Here is a 22,927-nt window from a genome sequence, read left to right as displayed (position 1 = left end):
AAAAAGGTCTTCATACCCAGATAATTACAGTGATGTGATCACTCACCTAGAGCCAGACATCCTGGAATGTGAAGTCAAGTGGGCCTTAGTAAGCATCACTAGGAACAAAGCTAGTGGAGGGGATGGAATTCCAGTTGAGCTATTTCAAATCCTAAAAGATGATGCTGTGAAAGTGCCACACTCAATATGGCAGCAAATTTGGAAAACTCAGTAGTGGCCACAGGACTGGAAAAGGTCCGTTTTCATTCCAATCCCAAAGAAAGGCAATGCCAAAGAAAGCTCAAACTACCGCTCAATTGCATTCATCTCACACGCTAGTAAAGTCATGCTCAAAATTCTGCAAGCCAAGCCTCAGCAATACGTGAACCGTGAACTTCCAGTTGTTCAGGCTGGTTTTAGAAAAGGCAGAGGAACCAGAGATCAAATTGCCAACATCGCTAGATCATGGAAAAAGCAAGAGAGTTCCAGAAAAAACATCGATTTCTGCTTTATTGACTATGCCAAAGCCTTTGACTGTGTGGATCACAATGAACTGTGGAAAATTCTGAAAGAGATGGGAATACCAGACCACCTGACCTGCCTTTGAGAAACCTATATGCAGGTCAGGAAGCAACAGTTAGAACTGGACATGGAACAACAGACTGGTTCTAAATAGGAAAAGGAGTGCATCAAGGCTGTATATTGTCACCCTGCTTATTTAACTTATATGCAGCATACATCATGAGAAATGCTGGGCTGGAAGAAGCACAAGCTGGAATCAAGATTGCTGGGAGAAATATCAATAACCTCAGATATGCAGATGACACCACTTTTATGGCAGAAAGTGAAGAGGAACTAAAGAGCCTCTTGATGAAAGTGAAAGAGGAGAGTGAAAAAGTTGGCTTAAAGCTCAACATTCAGAAAATTAAGATCATGGCATCCAGTCCCATCACTGCATGGCAAATAGATGGGGAAACAGTGGCTGACTTTACTTTTTTGGGCTCCAAAATCTCTGCAGATGGTGATTGCAGCCATGAAATTAAAAGACGCTTACTCCTTGGAAGAAAAGCTTCGGCCAACCTAGAAAGCATATTAAGAAGCAGAGACATTACTTTGTCAACAAAGGTCCATCTAGTCAAAGCTATGGTTTTTCCTGTGGTCATGTATGGATGTGAGACTTGGACTATAAAGAAAGCTGAGTGCAGAAGAATTGATGCTTTTGAACTGTAGTGTTGGAGAATACTTTTGAGAGTCCCTTGGACTGCAAGGAGATCCAACCAGTCCATCCTAAAGGAGATCAGTCCTGGGTGTTCATTGGAAGGACTGATGTTGAAACTAAAACTCCAGTGCTTTGGCCACCTAACACAAAGAGCTGACTCATTGGAAAAGACCCTGATGTTGGGAGGGATTGGGGGCAGGAGGAGAAGGGGACGACAGAGGATGAGATGGTTGCATGCCATCACCGACTCAATGGCCATGAGTTTGGGTAAAGTCCGGTTATTGGTGATGGACAGGGAGGCCTGGTGTGCTGCGGTTCATCGAATCGCAAAGAGTCGGACATGACTGAGCGACTAAACTGAATTGATACATCTCTATGTAATATACTGTTCAGTTCAGTTCAGTTCAGTTCAGTTGCTCAGTCGTGTCCGACTCTTTGCGATCCCGTGAATCACAGCACGCCAGGCCTCCCTGTCCATCATCAGCTCCCAGAGTTCACTCAAACTCACGTCCATCTAGTCAGTGATGACATCCAGCCATCTCATCCTCTGTCGTCCCCTTCTCCCCCTGTACTCAATCCCTCCCAGCATCAGAGTCTCTTCCAATGAGTCAACTCTTTGCCTGAGGTGGCCAAAGTACTGGAGTTTCAGCTTCAGCATCATTCCTTCCAAAGAAATCCCAGGGCTGATCTCCTTCAGAATGGACTGGTTGGATCTCTTTGCAGTCTAAGGGACTCTCAAGAGTCTTCTGCAACACCACAGTTCAAAAGCATCAGTTCTTCGGCCCTCAGCTTTCTTCACAGTCCAACTCTCACATCCATACATGACCACTGGAAAACCATAGCTTTGAGTAAACGGACCTTTGTTGGCAAAGTAATGTCTCTGCTTTTGAATATGCTATCTAGGTTGGTCATAACTTTCCTTCCAAAGAGTAAGCATCTTTTAATTTCATGGCTGCAGTCACCATCTGCAGTGATTTTGGAGCCCCCCCATGAAAAAAGTCTGACACTGTTTCCACTGTTGCCCCATCTATTTTCCCATGAAGTGATGGGACCAGATGCCATGATCTTCGTTTTCTGAATGTTGAGCTTTAAGCCAACTTTTCACTCTCCTCTTTCACTTTCATCAAGAGGCTTTTTAGTTCCTCTTCACTTTCTGCCATAAAGGTGGTGTCATCTGCATATCTGAGGTTATTGATATTTCTCCCGGCAATCTTGATTCCAGCTTGTGCTTCTTCCAGCCCAGCGTTTCTCATGATGTACACTGCATATAAGTTAAATAAGCAGGGTGACAATATACAGCCTTGATGCACTCCTTTTCCTATTTGGAACCAGTCTCTTGTTCCATGTCCAGTTCTAACTGTTGCTTCCTGACCTGCATATAGGTTTCTCAAGAGGCAGGTCAGGTGGTCTGGTATTCCCATCTCTTTTAGAATTTTCCACAGTTTTTTGTGATCCACACAGTCAAAGGCTTTGGCATAGTCAAAAAGCAGAAATAGATGTTTTTCTGGAACTCTCGTGCTTTTTCCATGATCCAGTGGATGTTGGCAATTTGATCTCTGGTTCCTCTGCCTTTTCTAAAACCAGCTCCAGTATCTGGAAGTTCATGGTTCACGTATTGCTGAAGCTTGGCTTGGAGAATTTTGAGCATGACTTTACTAGCATGTGAGATGCATGCAATTGTGGGGTAGTTTGAGCATTCTTTGGCATTGACTTTCTTTGGGATTGGAATGAAAACGGACCTTTTCCAGTCGTTTGGCCACTGCTGAGTTTCCAAATTTGATGGCATATTGAATGCAGCACTTTCACAGCATCATCCTTCAGCATTTGAAATAGCTCAACTGGAATTCCATCACCTCCACTAGCTTTGTTCCTCATGATGTTTTCTAAGGCCCACTTGACTTCACATTCCAGGATGTCTGGCTCTAGGTGAGTGATCACACCATGCGATTATCTTAGTTGTGAAGATCTTTTTTGTACAGTTTTTCTGTGTATTCTTGGCACCTCTTCTTAATATCTTCTGCTTCTGTTAGGTCCATACCATTTCTGTCCTTTATCAAGCCCATCTTTGCATGAAATGTTCCCTTGGTGACTCTAATTTTCTTGAAGAGATCTCTAGTCTTTCCCATTCTGTTGTTTTCCTCTATTTCTTTGCATTGATTGCTGAGGAAGGCTTTCTTATCTCTTCTTGCTATTCTTTGGAACTCTGCATTCAGATACTTATTTGCTTATTTTTCAATTTTATTTAAATGGAACGAGACAGTAAGTGTTATTTTGTGCCTTGCTTAATTTGCTAAACATTAATTTGTATGATTTAAATTTGTTATTGTATATAGCTCTAGTTAATTCATTTCTGTATATTAGATAATACTTTATTGTATGAACCAAAAATGTTAATCGCTCACAGTCCCTCAGTTGTGTCTGACTCTTTGTGAACCCATGGACTGTAGCCCACTAGGCTTCTCTGTTCATGGAATTCTCCATGCAGAAAAACTGGCATGGGTAGCCATTCCCTTCTCCATGGGATCTTCCCGACTCAGGGATTGAACCTGTGTCTCCTGTGTTGTAGTGGTTCTTTACCATCTGAGCCACCTGCTTTTTCACTTATTTATGTAATCAATTTATCTATGGACATTTGGTTATTTCTGATTTTGAACTGCTTTGAACAATGACTCTGTGCACATTTCTTTAAAGCACTTTAGTAGAATTGCTGTGTTATAGATTATGGATATCTTAAATTCCAGTAGATAATGTCAATTTATTTTCCAAATTAGTGGTATCCATCTATACTTATGGGATTTCCTGGTGGTTCAGCTAATAAAGAATCCACCTGCAATGCGAGAGACCTGGGTTCAATCCCTGGGTTGGAAAGATCCCCTGGACAAGGAAACAGCTACCCACTCCAGTATTCTGGCCTGGAGAATTCCATGGACTTATCCATGGGGTCGCAAAGAGTTGGACATGATTCAGTGACTTTCACTTTCACTTTCATCTATACTTATATTAACAATGGTTCACTACTTTTGGAATCTAGTTTTAGCTTGTTTGGGTGATAACTTGAAAAACTAACTGATGATATTTAATGTTCTGTACAAAATATGTGTGTGTGTTTTACACAGGAACATGAATGTAAACTGACTCAGGAAATCCTGGAATTGATTGACAGGGAGGTTGACCTTATGATGAGAGGAGTCAAACATCAGAATCTTGAAGGACTCAGAAAAAGGATCGCAACACTCTTTTTTCATTACATCAAAACACCTCTGTTTAATCCAGAAGTTGCAAGATACCTTAAGGTACTCTACCATTTCCCCCCCCCACCGTATTCCTTTATTAGAATTCTATGCTCAGAGGAGCCTGGTGCAGGCTACTGTCCATGGAGTAGTGAAGAGTCGGACACAACTGAGCGACTTCACTTTTCATGCTATAGGAAAATGAGGTATATTCAAATTTTGCTTTAGTACTTTACTAGGGGTCCATGTGGAAGATCATCTTATTGATGAAATTTTCTTTGAATGATATTTTTTATGTTGATAAATGAACCATTTAACATTTTCTGTTTGTATTTCCAACCTTGAATTCTCCCCTACTCTCTGGATCAAGTGTCCAGTTGAATACTGTACTATATTGAATACCTCACAGTCTCTCATACCTTCCAGCTTTTGCACATTCTGGTTGTTGTCCCTGACTTTACCCAGCCAGCTCCTCTTTATTTCTTAGGACTCAGTTCACACGTACTCTTCTTCATTAGGCCTCAGAGAGAGTTAAACTCTTCATTTCTGAGAGTCTACATGCACCTTTGTGTTCCTTTATAGTACTTACCACATAGTTATAGTTATTACTGAGCTGATTCACATAGGTATCCTGCAAGAACTTCAAATGTAATATGTATTTGAATTAAATTGCTTTTTCCAACTCCAATATGCTTAGCCGTCTTTGGAGATTTTTCTTTCTAAAAACTTTGCCGTCTTACTTTGCAAGACTGTTTAAAACATGTTTAGTAAATTTTTTGAGGGGCTTGTTAAAGAGTTTGAAATATTAATAGTGTTGTTCCAATGATTATTTTTAGAGTAATAATCTCAAATAATTTAAGAAGCTGACCAAACATCTATTTTGCTTTTAGAAACTTTTAGAAAAAGTAAAAGTGTTTGATTTTTATATTCTTTCTTTTAATGAATTTTTGAAACTTAATTATATTGCAGGAGAACTTTAAAATCTAACAAAAGTTCAAGAGAAAAGTTGACCATCAAATTATTTATCATTTTTCTGTGTTTCCAAACTACTTTTTAGTCTTCTATGGACTTACACAATTTTCATATGCTTGCAGTAGTATAATAGAATTCAATGTTCTATACATTCACATAACATTATACCATTTTATTCACTTTTTAAATTTACCTTTAGTAAAATCCAATGTTTCTGATAAGTTTTGACAAATGCAGTGTTGTATAATCAACAGCCAATAGCACAATCAAGATAAAATAGTCTTTTCACCTCCCTGAAATTCCCTCATTATGCTACTTTATAATCAGTCCTTCCCCTGGATGCCTAACCCTTGGCAAACACTGTTCAGCATTTTATTTCTGTAGTTATACCTAACCCTGTCCTATAAATGGAATCATATGATATGTACAAGCATACCATGTTTTATTGCACTTTGCTTTATTGAACTTTGCAGATACTGTTTTTCTTTCTTTCTTTCTTTTAAATAAATTGAAGATTGTGGCAACCCTTCATTGAGCAAATCTATTGGCACAATTTTTCCAACAGCTTTTGCTCACTTTGTGTCTCTGTGTCACAGTTTGGTAAATTCTTAGAATGTTTCAGACTTTCTCATGGTTATTATGTTTGTTACAGTGATTTGTGGTCATTGATCTTTGATGTTGCTATTATAATTGTTTTGGGACATCATAAACCTTGCCCATATAAGACAGCAAATTTAATTGCTGTGTGTATTCTGACTGCTCTACCAACTGGTGGTGCTTCCTTCTCTCTTCCTCTCCTCAGTTCAGTTCAGTTCAGTCACTCAGTCGTGTCCGACTCTGCAACCACATGAATTGCAGCACACCAGGCCTCCTCCTCAGACAACCCCTATTCCTTGAGACACAACATTATTGAAACTAGGCGAGTTAATAACCTTACAAAAGCCTCTAAGGGTTTAAGTGAAAAGAAGAGTTGCACACCTCTCCCTTTAAATCAAAAGCTGGAAATGATTAAACTTAATGAGAATAGGCCAAAAGCTAAGCCTCTTGCACCAGTTAGCCAACTTGTGAATGCAAAGGACAAGTTCTTGAAGGAAATTAAAAGTGCTACTCCAGTGAACACATGAGTGATAAGAAATTGAAACAGCCTTAAAAGCTGGTATGTAGAGAGTTTGAGTTGTTTGGATAGAAGATCAGACTTACCATAACATTTCCATAAGCCAAAGCTTGGTCCAGAGCAAGATCCTAATGGTCTTCATTTTCTTGAAGGCTGAGAGAGGTAAGAAAGCTGCAGTAGAAAAGTTTGAAGCTCACAGTGTTTGGTTCATGAGATTTAGGGAAAAGAGTTCTCCATAACATAAACATAGAAGCAACAAGTTATCCAGAAGATCTTGCCAAGATAATTAATGAAGATGGCTACACTACACAGTAGATTTTTGGTATAGATGAGATGGCCTTATACTGGAAGAAGATGATATCTAGGACTTTCACAGCTAGAGAGAAGTCAAATTCCTAGCTTCAAAGCCTTAAAGGACAGACTGACTCTCTCAGCTAATGCACCTGGTGACTTTAAGTTTAAGCTAGTGCTCATTTACTATTCTGAAAATACTAGGAGCCCTTAAGATTTATTACCAAGCTGTTCTGCTTGTGCTCTGTAAATGGAACAACAGAGTTTATATAACAGCACATCTTTTTCCAACCGTGGTTTAGTTAATGTTAATATTTAAGCACACTGTTGAGACCTACTGCTCAAAAAAAAAAAAAAAAGATTCCATTCAAAAGAAAAAGAGAAAAGCAACTAGTAGTATACAAGGAAACTCTTAAGACTATCAGCTGACTTTTCAACAGAAACTTTGCAGGCCGGAAAGGATTGGCATAATATAGTCAAAGTGAGAAAAGGGGGGAAAAAAATAAACCATCAGGAATATTCTACCTGGCAAGGCTATCATTCAGATTTGAAAGGGAGATAGAGTTTTACTAACAACCAAAGCTTAAATAATTCAGCATCACTAAACCACCAGTACAAGAAATTTTAAAGGACTACTCTAAGCAGAAAAGACTACAGCTAGAAACAAGAAAATTATGAAAGCAAAGATCTTATTAGTAAAGGCAAACATACAGTAAAGATAGTAGATCAACCACTTAGACAGCTAGTAGGAAGGTTAAAAGACAAAAGTAGTAACATCAGCTATCCACAATAAGTAATTAAAGGATACAAAAAACAAAAGATGTAAAATATAATGTCCGAAATATTAACAATGGCAGTGGTGGCTGGTGGAATAAAAATACAGGGATATTAGAACATGTTCGAACTTAAGGGAACATCAACTTAAAAATAATACATGTTGTTGTATATTAACCTCATGGTAACCACAAGCCAAAAACCTGTAATAGGTAAACACACAAAAGAGAAAATCCAAACATAACACTAAAGAAAGTCATCAAATCATAAGAGGAAGAGAACAAAAGAAGAAAGGAGCAACAAAAATAATAATAAAAACCATAAACCAACCAGAAGACAATAAACAAAATGGTTATAAGTACATCTCTATCAATAATTTCTTTAAATGTAAATGGACTAAATGCTCCAAATAAAAGATATAGAATGGCTGAATGGATAAAAAAATACAAGAGCCATGTATATGTTGCCTACAGGAGACTTTCTTCAGAGCTAAAGAAACAGACAGACTGAGAGAGAAGGGATGGAAAAGGGTATTCCATGCAAATGAAAGCAAAAAGAAAACTGGAGTGCATGCTTAGTTGTGCTTATTTGCTCAGTCACGTCTGACTCTTTGTGACTCCATGGACTGTAGCCCGCCAGGCTCCTCTGTCCATGGGGATTTTCCAGGCAAGAATACTGGAGTGGGTTGCCATGCCCTCCTCCAGGGGATCTTCCCAAACCAGGGATCAAACCCAGGTCTTCTCCATTGCAGGTAGATTCTTTAATGTCTGAGCCACCAGGGACAAGATAGACTTTAAAACAAAGACTGTGCTAAGACAAAGAAGGATATTACATAATTATAAAGTGATCAATCCAACAAGAAGATAACAATTGTAAATATATATGTATCAAACCAGGATTAGCTAAATATATAAAGGAAATGCAACAAACATAAAGGAAAAAATTGACAGTAACACAGTAATAGTAGGGAATTTTAACACCCCACTTCCATCAATGGACAGATCACTGAAACAGAAAATCAATAAGGAAACAGTGGCTTTAAATGACATTTTAGACCAAATAACTTAATAGATATATGTGTATGAAACATTCCCTCCAAAAGCAGTGAAATACACAATCCTTTCAAGTGCTCATGGAACATTCTCCAGTATAGATCTCATGCTAGGCCACAAAACAAGTCTCAATAAATTTAAGAAGACTGAAATCTATCAATCATCTTTTCAAACCACAATGGTATGAGAATAGAAATCAGCTACAAGAAAAAAACAACTGCAAAAAACACAAATGTTGGGGGGTTAAGCAATGTGAACTAAATGACTAATGGTCACTGAATAAATCAAACAGAAAATTGAAAAATACCTGGTGACAAATAAAAATGAAAAGACAATGATCCAAAATTAATGAGATGCAGTAAAAGCAGTTCTAAGAGGAAAGTTGATAGTGATACAAACCTACTTCAGGAAATAAGAAAAGAATAAGCCACCTAACATTTCACCTATGCAAACTAGAAAAAGAAGAACACACAAAACACAAAATTAGTAGAAGGAAAGAAATCATACAAATCAGAGCAGAAATAAGTAAAATAGAAATTAATAATAAATCTAAGAGCTGGTTCTTTGAAAAGATAAACAAAATTGATTAACCTTTAGACAGACTCACCAAGAAAAATAGAGGTACCAAGTCAATAAAATCAGAAATAAAAAAGGAAATAAAGTTACAACCAACACTACAGAAATATAGAGGATTATAAGAGATTTTACTATGAACAGTTTATACACCAATAAAGTGGACAAACTACAAGAGACAGAGAAAATCTTACAAATATATAGTCTCCCAATAATGAATCTGAAAGAAATAGAAATAGTGAACAGACCAATTACCAGTAATGGAATTGAATCAGTAACCAAAAATGCCCAACAAACAAAAGCTCATCACCAGACTGCTTCACTGGAAATGGTACTAAACACTTAAAGAAGAATTAGCATGTATCCTTCCCAAACTACTCCAAAAAGCTGAAGGGGAAAGAATATTTCCAAACTCACTCTTCGAGGCCAGCATCACTGTGATACTGAAACCAGACAAAGACATCACAGAAAATTACACACAAATATCACTGATGAACATACATGCTTAAGTCCTCAACAAAAGGTTAGCAAACCGAATTCAACAACACACTAAAAGGATCATGCACCGTGATCAAGAGAGATGTCTCTGGGATGCAGGAATGTTTCAACAGTGCAAATCAGTATTATATGCCACATTAACAAATTGAAGAATGAAAATTATATGATCATTTCAATAGATGCAGGAAAAGTTTTGACAGTCTTCAATGTTTATTTGTGATTAAAGTTTCTCAACAAAGTGGATATAGGGGGAACACATCTCAACATAATAAAGGCCATATATGACAAACCTACAGCCAACATAATACTCAGTAGTAGAAAGCTGAAAGCATTTCCTCTATGATCAGGAACAAGAAAAGGATGCCCACTCTTGCCACTTTTATTCACCATGGTATTGGCAGTTCTCACTAAATCATTTTGTCAAATTATTGTGTAGAACATCTGAACCTAACATAATATTGTACATCAACTATGTATTTCAGTACGTAAAAAATATAATAAATACAAGACCTTCCACCAGAAAAAATAAGACTCAGATGATAGCATCTTTGAGTAAGAGTACTTTTAATTAATGTATCACATGAACTAATATCCAAAACAACTTGTACAACTCAATAGCAAAACAATTTTAATCCAATTTAAAAATGGGCAAAGGACCTGAGCAAACATTTTCCTGAAGAAAGCATATAAATAGTTAACATGTATATGAAAAATTGTCACTCATTATCACTAATCATCAGAGAAATGCAAATCAAAACCACAATGAAATATCACCCCCTCAGTGTTAAAATGTCTATTATTAAAATAACAGAAGATAACAAGTATTGGCAAGGATGTGGAAAAAAGGGAATCCTTGTGTACTGTTAGTGGAAATGTAAATTGGTACTGCCATTATGGAGGTTCCTCAAAAAATTAGAAATAGTACTATATAATGCAGAATTTCAAAGTTTGAACACTGATGAATGAGCCAACCCAAATTTAGTGTGAAGTTGGAATGAAATGACAACACTTGTTTTAGTGGCCTTTTATTTATATATGAATTTATCTATTGCCTGTAAGAAAAATTAATACAGAATAGCACCAAAAATCTAAATTCTTCTTAAAAATAAGTGTCAAAGGACTTTTTTTCCGTTCTTTTTGGAAGGTTTTTTTTTAACTATTGCAATTCAAAGCCTCTACCTACTCATTTTTTTTCAGCCATGTAATTTTCTAGGTGATTTTACCACATGTATCTAAAAGAGTTTTAACATTTTGACAGAGTGAATGAATATGACTTGAAATTTAAATTTTTCATAGAGTAGAAAGTTAGGGAAAAATATAACTTTAAAATTAACCAACTATTTATCTCATTCTAAGAAAAGTTAGCCTTTAACATTTGGCCTGGCTATTCAACTTTCTTTCTTTCTTTTTTTTTTTTTTATTGTTTAGGTCCCTCAAGACCCACTGAAGTTCTATAAGAAAATTTACTTTTGCCACAGTTGTCAGCTCTATTTGCCTTCTGCAGAGTTTCCTGTATCATCCACCTCGCACCGCATTTACCAATGTCGTCAGTGCATTAACCTTGACAATGAGAGTCGAAAACGAGAATCTTATTTGAAGTACAAATGTTTACTTCAGCGGCTCTACTGTTCAGAAGCTGATTATGAAGATGGTTCTGAAATTGCTTTCCTGATACAGGTATGATGAGTAAATGTTGCCAATCATGGATGAAACCTGTTCATTGCTTTTACAGAAAAGATTTCTGCTTTCCCATCCAAACCTTTTAAAATAATGATTCTTCTCCCTGTGTTTATTCTTTCTGAAGCTTGCCTCTCTAGCAGTCCTAAGTTTATATATGCAGTCTTGATAAAAAGTCATTTCAAGAGCTGTAGCTAATATGGTTTAAATTTTTAAAAAGTTTATAAGCAGTTATTTCATTTCCCCCCTTGTTCTCTTTTTTTTTTCACTAAAACAATGATGTTTTTAATAACACTAAATGAATTGCTTATTTTTTTTCACATCTTAATTTCCTAATTTCTAAAATGGGAATAAAATGATCTGCAAGTAACCCTGAGGATAAGCTGAAAGTTACTAATGAATTTTAGAAAGTACTTAATACCATATAAATATAAGGTAAAATTAGCATGTTGGAAGAAATACACACTGCTTTCTCTGGATGCAGTCATGACTGTGAGACTGGTAACATAGTTTGGGCAGAGTGAGCAGAGATTGGGCTTCCCTGGTAGCTCAGCTGGTAAAGAATCCACCTGTATTGCAAGAGACCCCGGTTCAATTCTCTGGTTGGGAAGATCCCCTGGGGAAAAGATAGGCTACCCACTCCAGTATTCTTGGGCTTCCTTGGTGACTCAGCTGGTAAGGAATCCACCTGCAATGCGGGAGGCCTGGGTTCGATCCCTGGGTTGGGAAGATCCCCTGGAGGAGGGCATGACAACCTACTCCAGTATTCTTGCCTGGAGAATCCCCATGGACAGAGGATCCTGGTGGGCTACAGTCCATGAGATCACAAAGAGTCAGACACAACTGAGCGACTAAGCACAGCACACACACATGGGCACTGAAAAGGCTTCCCTGGTGGCTCAGTTGGTAAAGAATCTGCCTACAATGCAGAAGATCGCCTGCAATGCAGCAGACCCAGGTTTGATCCCTGGATCAGGAAGATCCCCTGGAGAAGGAAATGGTGACCCACTCCAGTACTGTTGCCTGAAAATTTCCATGGACAGAGGGGCCTGGCGGGCTAAGTCCATGGGGTCCCAAGAGTCGGACACGACTTAGTGACTAAACCACCAGCACCACCGTGTGTGCTGAAAACCTCATGAATAATGTTTCCCTTTAAAAAATACACTGAATTTGTTTTCTCAAGGAATATAATAGTCTTAAAGAAATTTTACGGTTAGAATAAAATTTTATGTTTAGAACATTTTTATTTTAAAAATATGTTTTGACATGCAGCTACAGGATATTCAGTACCTGACAGAGAATATTTGGGCAGCCCAGTCTGTGCTCAGTGCTTGGAAGGATCTCAATGATTTGGTCATGGTCAGATGGGATAAGTCTGTGGAATGGTCTCCCTGGAACTGCATTCTTCTTACCAAAGATGAAGGCGCTACTCATCTCAAACTAAAGAGTATTGAAGAGGTAAGAAAGTCAATCTGTGACCTTAGTTTGATCACTGGAATTATTAGAAGTACCTTGATTGCCTTTTAGGGCTTCCCTGATAGCTTAGCTGTTAAAGAATCCACCCACAATGCAGGAGATCTGGGTTTGATCCCTGGGTTGGGAAGATCCCCTGGAGAAGGGAAAGGTTACCCACTCCAGTATTCCGGCCTGGAGAATTTCATAGACTCCATAGTCCATGGGATCGCAAAGAGTTGGACATGACTGAGCAACTTTCACTTTCACTTGACTGCCTTTTACTACATTCCATGCATAATTTGAATAGTTTCATTGGATTAAGCAACAGAGAACCCATAGATAACATTAACAAATACCTGGATGGTATGTATGGCAGAGACTGAAATTTAAAGGAGATTAAGGCACATAAGGGAAAAGGCAATGGCACCCCACTCCAGTGCTCTTGCCTGGAGAATCCCATGGATGGGGGAGCCTGGTGGGCTGCAGTCCATGGGGTTACTGGGAGTCAGACATGACTTAGCGATTTCACTTTCACTTTTCACTTTCATGCATTGGAGAAGGAAATGGCAACCCACTCTAGTATTCTTGCCTGGAGAATCCCAGGGACGGGGGAGCCTGGTGGGCTGCCGTCTATGGGGTCACACAGAGTCGGACACGACTGAAGCGACTTGGCAGCAGCTTGGCAGCAAGGCACATAAGAGATAAAGATAAGACATCTGGAGTCTTACAAGTACCTAATATGAAACCACTCCCTCCTAATAATAGCAAGTTCAAGCACATTAGTATCATAGTAAATTTCACAAGAGCCAGGGACACTGTTTAGTTTTTTTGTGTCTATATCTCTCATACTTACAACAGTGTCACAGAGTAGATAATTAATACGTATTTGTTGAATGAATAAATAAATACTATCACCAGATAGGTATTATGGAACCTAGAATCTGTCCTTTGATTATTCTTCACAGGTCTGCCTAAAAGCACACTAACTTCTCAGATAAATTCTGTTCATAATTTTGTGTCCTAAATAGCAGTCCTACCGATGGAGTGTAGTTCTGAGGCTTAATTTTTCATTTGCTTCCAACTAGCTAGAAGTGGGGAAAGTGCTATAAAAATTAAACACCATTTAATTTCAGTAACTTACAAGATGCAATCTGTAAAACATTTTGATGAACAGAATTGAGGGGTCCCTGATGAGTTCTCAGAAAGCTACGTTTGCACTAAGTAAACCTATGATCCCAACAGCTGATACTGAATCTCTGCTTCCCACTGATTAAATTGCTGTACTTATTTGATGCAAGATGTCAGCTAAGGGAAAATAAAGAAATGACTTCAAGCATAATAGTCATTTTGAATTGTGCTCTTCCCTGTATGTGTTTTTATTGGGGAGGGGGAAGGTGTAAAGAGGAGGAAGTAATTAAATTGTTTGCTTTTTTGAATAATTTTCCAGTAGATGCCAGGATAAGAAAAATTTCACCCTAGGGACTGGAGGAAAGGGTAACAAACTGAAGCCGTGTTAAATATTATATTTAGTGAACTAAGCTGCCCCATAAATATTCAATCACTGGAAGCCTAGCCAATACTAGCAGAATCATTTCATATAGGAACCATAGTGGAATTGAAATTCATTCCCAAAGGTGATATTCCACTGCTTCTTCAATTAATGAGCAAACTCCCTTTGTGTATTTAATCAAGTTACTGCAGTATCAAATTAAATGTTTTATTCACATGCATTTCTAATTTCAGGATCTTATTGAATTTCTGTAAATAGAGCTCCATTTACACTAAGTAAGCTTAGTGTAAATAAAGAAGTGACTTCAAACATAATTGTTATTTCAGACAAACTAAATTGCTGTTTTATGGTTTGGGGCTGGTGTAATCTTTTAAGTATTAATATTCATCCTAGTTAAAGAACAGTTTATGTCTTGTGGCAAAGTAAAACATTTCCAGAATTTCCTAAATACACAGAGCTATTTGCTATCAAAGGGCTTCCCAGGTGGCACTAGTGGTAGAGAACCCACCTGCCAGTCCAGGAGGCATGGGAGAGGCAGGTTTAATCCCTGGGTTGGGAAAATCCTCTGCAGGAGAAAATGGCAACCCACTCCAGTAATCCTGCCTGGAGAATCCCACGAACAGAGCCTGGTGAGCTGTAGTCCATAGGGTCGCAAAGAGTCGGACACTACTGAAGCGACTTCACACACATTTGCTATCTCACTGAGAAAAAATTACTTAACAGATAAAATAATCTTGACTCCTACAGTCAGCCATGACACAACTTGTAGGAAAAGCATGGAAAAAGGTTTCTGTTCTCTGAACTGTATATGAGGTAGTTCAGTTTCTCACAGTGTGTACATTGGCCAAAGTAGGAAAATGGTAGATTTAAAGTCAGGAAATCAGTATTTCCCCATCTGTCACTGAGGATCCATAGGACATTAGGACCTGGCTTTTTTGCTTTGTAAAATTTTATAAAAGTTAGCTAAAAACATGAATCTGGTATAGAAGATTAGAGTGCTGTACTTAATTACTCAGTTGGGTCTGACTCTTTGCGACCCCATGGACTGTAGCCTGCCAGGTTCCTCTATCCATGGGATTCTCCAGGCAAGAATGCTAGAGTGGATTGCCATTTCCTCCTCCAGGGGCTTTTCCTAACCCAGGTCTCCCTCATTGCAGGTGGACTCTTTACTGTCTAAGCCACCAGGCAAGTCACAGAGGGTAGGAGTAGCCTTAGCTTTAATTCTGACTCTATCACTTATGAGTTGAAGGAAGTTGGGCAAGTTTGTTACTGTCTCAATACCCCAGTTTTCTCATATATAACATGGGGATAATGAATATTGGATATTTTTCCATATTATATTATTCTCTAAGAGTTACTTGTTCCTTTTATTGTATGTAACATAATGTGGTATTCTCATCTTTAATGATTGATTTGGCTTTGTTTATGCACTTTGAAAATCTATAAGGTTCTCTATCTGTATTGTTTAATGTTGTATTAATATTAATATAACATAAATGTGTCAGTATTCCTTGAATGAAATATGGGCTAAGAAGTTTTGGGAGGAGGTTAGATGAGGGTATTTTTGTTTTCTTTTTTTTTTGTCCCCCTGTGCATCGTGAGATCTTAGTTTCCTGACCAGGGATTGAACCCAGGCCCCCTGCTTTGGGAGCATGGAGTGATAACCATTGGAATGCCAGTGAACGCCCTAGGTGAATTTGTCTATAGAGAAGAATTTTTTTTTTTATTAAAGTATAGTTGATTTATAACACTATAGTTAGTTTCAAGTGTAAAACATGTTTCAGTAGTTTTATAGATTATATTCTATTTAAAGTCATTATAAAACAATGATTATATTTACCTATGCTGTACAATATATTCTTGTTGCTTATCTATTTATACAAAGTAGTTTGTGTTTCTTAATCTTGTCTTGCCCCACACCTTCCTTTTTCCCACTGGTAGTCATTAGTTTATTCTTTGTATCTATGACTTGTTTCTGTTTTGTTTTGTTATGTATATTTGCTTTATTTTTTAGATTGCACAAGTAAATGATAATATAAAGTATTTGTCTTTCTCTTTCTGACTTATTTCCCTAAGCATAATACTTTCTAGGTCCACTTGTGTTGTTAATGGCAGCTTTTCTTTTGTTTTTAATTGAGTATTATTCCATTGTGTATATATGTATATATACCCTGGAGAGGAAACCTTAAAATCAGCCCAGGATAGTTCTATGTAATGCTTTCTGTAAGAATGCCATGTCCTCTGGCTCCTTTTCTCCAAAGCTTTCTTTACCTTGACACTGTGGAAGCATCTTTAGGAAGGAGATATCTGGCCTTTCAGAAAACAAATTTTAGGAGGAGGCACAGGTAGTCTTTGTGATTTGGTTGAAAAGAAGAGTCAGGTAGAATTAATAAAGAAAATAAATGGTGTTTGTTAACTCAACCAGAATTTGCTTTTGAAGCTGAGGGTTACTGTGATGAGTGCTTGGGGAAAAACAGAGAAATCTAATGGACACAATTCTTGATCATCTCAGTTGCATTTGAGCTTAGCTGTACATAACAAATTAAGCAATTTGCAAGCAAGTTAATTTAACAAATTAACCAAATATGGGGCTGCTTTTCTTATCTAACAGGAATCCAGAGTTTGGCAACAGCAGGGTGGTTGTATGGTAGCTCTACAATGTTCTCAAAAATTCAGGCCCTCTAACTTCTTCCACAGCCATATTTAAACTGGCTTTAATCCTAATGATTGTGTACTCTTACAGATAGATAGCTACTTTATCTCCTGCATTATACCCACCTCCTAGATACAGCAAAAGCCTAAAGGTACTTGACAGGTGAGGCTTCCCACTCCCAAAGAGCTTCCCTGTAAGCTTTATCCAGTGACTTCTTAAAAAGTATACACATATACATATGTGTGTGTATATATATTCACATATATATATATTTCTGCCATGAATGTGTGTATGTGTATATATGTGCATATATGTGTGTGTGTATATATATATACACACATGTACATGAAAGTGAAAGTCTCTCAGCCATGTCCGACTCTTTGCAACCCCATGGACTATACAGTCCATGGAATTCTCTAGGCCAGAATGCTGGAGTGTGTAGCCTTTCCCTTCTCCAGGGGATCTTCCCAACCCAGGGATCAAACCCAGGTCTCCCACATTGCAGGCAGATTCTTTACCAGCTGAGTCACCAGGGAAGCCCAAGAATACTAGAGTGGGTAGCCTATCCCTTCTTCAGTGGCTCTTCCTGACCCAGGAATCCAGCCTGGGTTTCCTGCATTGCAAGCAGATTCTTTACCAACTGAGCTCTCAAGGAATGCCAGAAACTTGTCATATGATCAACCCTTGCTATAAAAAAGGCTAAGAAAGCTGAGCATGTCACAGAATACACAATCAGGCCCCTGTGTAAAATCAGGCCTCTAAATATGAATGGAGAGAGAATGAATATTGGGTTGGCAACTTGCAGTGTGCCCCTTTTATTAGAAAACAGATGTTTTCTTTGTCTGTAATGTGGCAAAACTACCTAACAGAGAAAGTTCAAAGTGCTGTTACAGCTGTGGAGAGACAGGAAGTGTAAATATTAATTAATAACAAAGAAAAATGGAAACGCACAAAAATTTGTTAAAGGCAGGAAGATTATTTTCTGTTTAGAAGACAGAAGAGAAATAGTTCAGACACATCTGTGGTAGTAAAAAGAGTGACAAAAAAGAAGTTTACATGGTCACAGCACCATTGTTTATTTAATTTTTATTTTATTATTGGAGAATAATTGCTTTACAATGTTAAATTAGTTTCTGCTGTACATTGTGATCTTTATTTTGAACTCTGGAGATATAGGAGGAAGGACTAATTTTAGGAAAAACTTCAAGTTGGTAATTGTATCAGTATTGAAATAGATTTAAAGAGAACCAAGGTGACAAGAGCATTCACACAAAAATATTGATTGACTGTTTACCTAACGTGGCCAGAGACACATGTATGAAAAAAACTCAGTTTGAATCTTTAAGGAGTCTTCTTTGTTATCATGGAAGAGACTTGCAAGTAGATAGTGAAGTCCAAGGCAGAATGAATTAAAAATTACATTAAAAAATATATGAAAGTGCTTACAGGTATGGAAGAAGGAGGGGTTTGTTTGGACTCAGGTCAGAGAGAAAATCTAGAAAGACTTCCAGGTTTAAGTATCAAAAGCTGAGCCCTGTAAAATGATGGACAAAGTGAGGGAAAAAAAAGTTTAAGAACTGACAAGCAAAGGCACTGAGGCATAAGTGTTTTTGTTTGGCAAGATTTATCTATGACATTTAATACAATCTGACTTTTTTTCTTTTCAGGGATATGAACCCTTGTTTATTCACAAGATCAAACACAAACACTTCCTGGCTAAGAACTATTTTTCTCAAATTCCGCCACTGGCTTCATTTTTACTTGATGATGGTGAAGTAGAGGAAATCAGAAAGAAGCATCAGTCAGAACCAATAACTAAGATTTTAGAAGTCCACAGGCCTGGTCCTTAGAAGATCCAGGACTCTTTGTTTGATGATCAGAATTTTTGTCCACGGCTAATAGAGAAATACAAAGGTCACACACTACAGAAGTAGAATTTTATCCTTTTATTGATTTTAATTGTTATACTGTCATAAGTTTTATGGAGAAAACATCCCCATTGCTTTATTGTTAGATAGTGTGAAATTTAAATATAATTTTGTTACTGAAATTAACATTTTAAAGAGAACATTTTATTTTTACTTTTCCTACATTAATTTACTTAAAATTTCATGTAAAATCAATAAACAAGCAATCAGAGAAGGTAAAATCAACAAACAAGCAATCAGAGAAGGGCAAGTAGAGGACTGTGAGCATTCCTCTGTTGCCCTGGAGTAAGGCATCCGACTATATAGCATTTGCTCACAGTGACGGGAGAATGGTGGAGTACAACTGAGGTGGGGGAGCAACCAGAGCTGTTGGATCATACATGAAAAAGGGCAGCACCTCAATTCAGGGCTAGGAAAATAACCACAAAGAGTGAAAAAGATAGGCTCAACAGCAGAGAGACTTTCCTTAATAAAGTCAGGTTTCCCGGTAAATTCTTTTCCATCTCGCTGAAACTACAGCTCTCTTCTTATATACATGTCCAAATATCCATAGCAGAAGGGGCAGGAGATCGCGTCAGGCTGGAGGGCAGTCAGCAGGGAAGAAGTTCAGCTGTGGCCTGCTATTACAGAACCCTGGCCTCAGGATACCTGAAAGCAACTAGCTAAGAAGTTAATTCCCCTGCCTTTGAAGTAAAGTATCTGCATTCTATCTGCATTCCTTTAGTTTATTACCTGATGAGCATGCCTCCCCTAGCCCACTACCAAATGAAAACCCACAGAAGGGGTTTCCTTCCTTCTCCTTACACGACTGAAGCGACTTAGCAGCAGCAGCAGCAGGAAGACTGTATTATATGGATAAAGGCCTAAACGACAGAACAGAACAAAGTGTTATATCCCAGTGTCACAAAAACAAGCTGATAGAGAAAGGAGAGTCACCATATACGCAAAGATTCAAAAATCAAAGAGATCCTTTTGAGGAGTGAAAATACATATTTATTTAACAAATCTCTTAACTGTGTTGAGGACATTTAATAGCATTTTTCATCCTTTGGGAAAAATACTAGGAAAAATTACTATTACTTAAATAATTACGATAAATAGATACAATAAAATAGTTGCTGAATCACAAAAACACACAGATGGCAATGAAGAATAGATCTGGTACTTGAAAGCTAAAACTAACATGGAGATTGGGTGATTTAGCATAAGATAGTCCCCTGGGATTCAGAGGAAAATTCCGAGAAATGAGGTAAATGAGCAAAACAATAAGTTTAACAGATTTCTTTTTTTGTCCACCCTAGAAATAGCATAAGCCTAAAATGGAGTATAGAAGGAGAAACAATTAACAAATATTTAAAACCGATTTCCCTAACTAAAAAGACATATATCCTTAGCTGTATAAAGTGTCTACCAAGAACTGGGAAAATTAATATAGAGACACACATAGACACAACTTCATGACATTTCTGGATTTCAAAAATTTTGGACAAATTCTATAAACATTCAAGTTGGAGTGGAAAAACCACAGACACACACACAAAGTCAGGAACAATAGCATTAGATTTATCTTCCCCAGCGCTAAATACCAGAAGGTAAAGGAGGAACATTTCTATTGAAGAATTTTGAATTTTGAGTGTAAAAAAATGAATTGAGAGTTTTACTTTCAGGCAATTTTTTTTTTTTTTTTGGAGTGGGGGATGAAAACAACAGAAAGATATTGTTAGGCAAGAGGCATGTCATCAATCTGTGTGGACCCATTCTGCACTCCAGCTGACCTCGACACTGTGGAGGAATGACCTGGGCATGACAGTCTGTATGAGGAATGGCGGTGAGCACCGAAATTTCAAGATTCTCTCTAAAGGATCATCACTTGAATGGTTATGGAACAACGTAATGAACACAAATAATTTTTCAAAAAAAGTCCCTACTGCAAAAACCAAAAATCTGAATCAGACACAACAAAAATAACCTGAGTGTTCTAACTAAATTCTGTTGTAGGAAGATCCAGGGGGGTAAAGTGTTCCAGATCTTTTCAAGGGGAGATGAGCAAATGGATAAGTACGTAGGAAAGAAGATACTCAAGTATGTAGTTAAAAAACTTAAAGACAACTCCTATCAGAATGAAAATGGAATTATAAACCCCACATTTCTGGAGAAACAAGGGAACAGCAGCAAACAGGACAACTATTGTGAAATAAAGAGGTTTTGTGTGTATGCTTGTCTTTTCGGTTAAGAGGAAGGAGGTATACGTGAGAGAAAAACAAGATTAAAAATATCACAGTGCATACATTTGAATGGGTTAAAATTCTCGTAAAGGACAGTTATTCTCATGTGGCTTCAAAGGAGTGAATTACAAGCTGTGTGCCAGATATTTATTCCCAATAAAATGACATTTAAGGATATTTAGCAACACTATTCTAAAGGAGATCAGCCCTGGGTGTTCTTTGGAAGGAATGATGCTAAAGCTGAAACTCCAGTACTTTGGCCACCTCATGTGAAGAGTTGACTCATTGGGAAAGACTCTGATGCTGGGAGGGATTGGGGGCAGGAGAAGGGGACGACAGAGGATGAGATGGCTGGATGGTATCACTGACTGGATGGACGTGAGTCTGAGTGAACTCCGGGAGTTGGTGATGGACAGGGAGGCCTGGCGTGCTGCGATTCATGGGGTCGCAAAGAGTTGGACACAACTGAGCGACTGAACTCAACTCAACTGAGCAACACTATATCAGTTCAGTTCAGTTCAGTTCAGTCGCTCAGTCGTGTCCGAGTCTTTGCGACCCCATGAATCGCAGCATGCCAGGCCTCCCTGTTCATCACCATCTCCCGGAGTTCAGTCATATGCAAATAGACACCTCCTATAACTCCAAAATAATTGGCAATATTCATTTCAAGGATGAAATTGAGAACAAAAATAACAGAGCAAAAGAAGTTACTTAATTTTGGTAAACTGTTTTTCAGAATATAAATTAATAATCTCTACATTAGGTATGAAAGTAGGTTTAAAACAAAAAGTCAATTGGGAAACAATTCTCCACAGGTTTTTAACGTTTCTGCATGTCTTTTGAGTAGTGGTACTTAGTTCTTTTTTTCCAAGGATATTTGTAAAACAAGCAGTCTTAAAAGACAGAGATAGTGTTTACTGTTCCCTATGAAAGACTCAGCATCTCTTAGCCCGTATTCTCAGCTTGTGAAGCAGCTCACTGTGTGCTGCTGAGGGAATGTGTCACCCTGAGGGAATTAGGGCAAAATGCTGATATTCTGGCTGCTGTTGTTTCTGTGAACAATAAATTGTGCTTTATGTCTGACCCAGGAGTTTCATGTCTTCTCCTATCGTTTATGAACTTGTAGCACCAAACTTGTTAGCTTGCAGTTAGGCCAACATTTCAGATACTTCACAGTTCTTGACTCAGAAAACCTTCAAAATGAAAAAAGAGAGAAATGAGTCATTTCCTTCTCCAATGCATGAAAGTGAAAAGTGAAAGTGAAGTTGCTCAGTCGTGTTCGACTCTTAGACCCCATGGACTGTGGCCCACCAGGCTCCTCCGTCCATGGGATTTTCCAGGCAAGAGTGCTGGAGTGGGGTGCCATTGCCTTCTCCGGAAATGAGTCAAGAAGTAGAAAATACTGTTTATCTTGTCTTTCCAGGAACACTGGGTGGGTGATGGCAATTCTCCAACCATTTGAAGTGAGGCAGGATTATGTAACAATGCTTTTGCTCTATGTAATTTAGGTAGATTATCTCATGTCACTTGTGAGCAATGAAGGAATGAAAGATTCTGATTCTACGAGATATTCTTCTTCTAATATATATAAAAAGAAAGAATACTCCTCACCTCATCAGACCAGCATATCCTTGATATCAAAATTGGACAAGGATAATACAAGAAAGAAAATGATAGGCCAATTTCACTTTGAACATAGATGCAAAAATCCTAAACAAAACATTAACAAACCAAATCCAAAAAATGCATTAAAAGGTAATAGTATTTGGTTTCCTTG

General features: G+C 37.8%; 1 protein-coding gene across 1 annotated transcript in view; it reads left to right on the top strand.

Annotated features, from left to right (window-relative positions):
* IQUB (IQ motif and ubiquitin domain containing) overlaps nt 1-21,656 on the top strand; it is a 77,400-nt gene extending 55,744 nt beyond the window's left edge. The window contains exons 10-13 of the mRNA XM_040259553.1: nt 4,315-4,491; nt 11,131-11,379; nt 12,652-12,837; nt 18,665-21,656. Coding sequence (XP_040115487.1) covers nt 4,315-4,491; nt 11,131-11,379; nt 12,652-12,837; nt 18,665-18,847 — 795 coding nt within the window. The 3' untranslated portion in view covers nt 18,848-21,656. The remainder of the gene's footprint in view (nt 1-4,314; nt 4,492-11,130; nt 11,380-12,651; nt 12,838-18,664) is intronic.
* Nucleotides 21,657-22,927: the final 1,271 nt, after the last annotated feature.

The sequence above is a fragment of the Oryx dammah genome, unplaced genomic scaffold, assembly GCF_014754425.2.
Source record: "Oryx dammah isolate SB20612 unplaced genomic scaffold, SCBI_Odam_1.1 HiC_scaffold_18, whole genome shotgun sequence".
In the NCBI taxonomy this organism is placed as follows: Eukaryota; Metazoa; Chordata; class Mammalia; order Artiodactyla; family Bovidae; genus Oryx; species Oryx dammah.
Note: the sequence above shows the minus strand (reverse complement) of the source record. Positions and strands in the feature narration are given on the sequence as shown.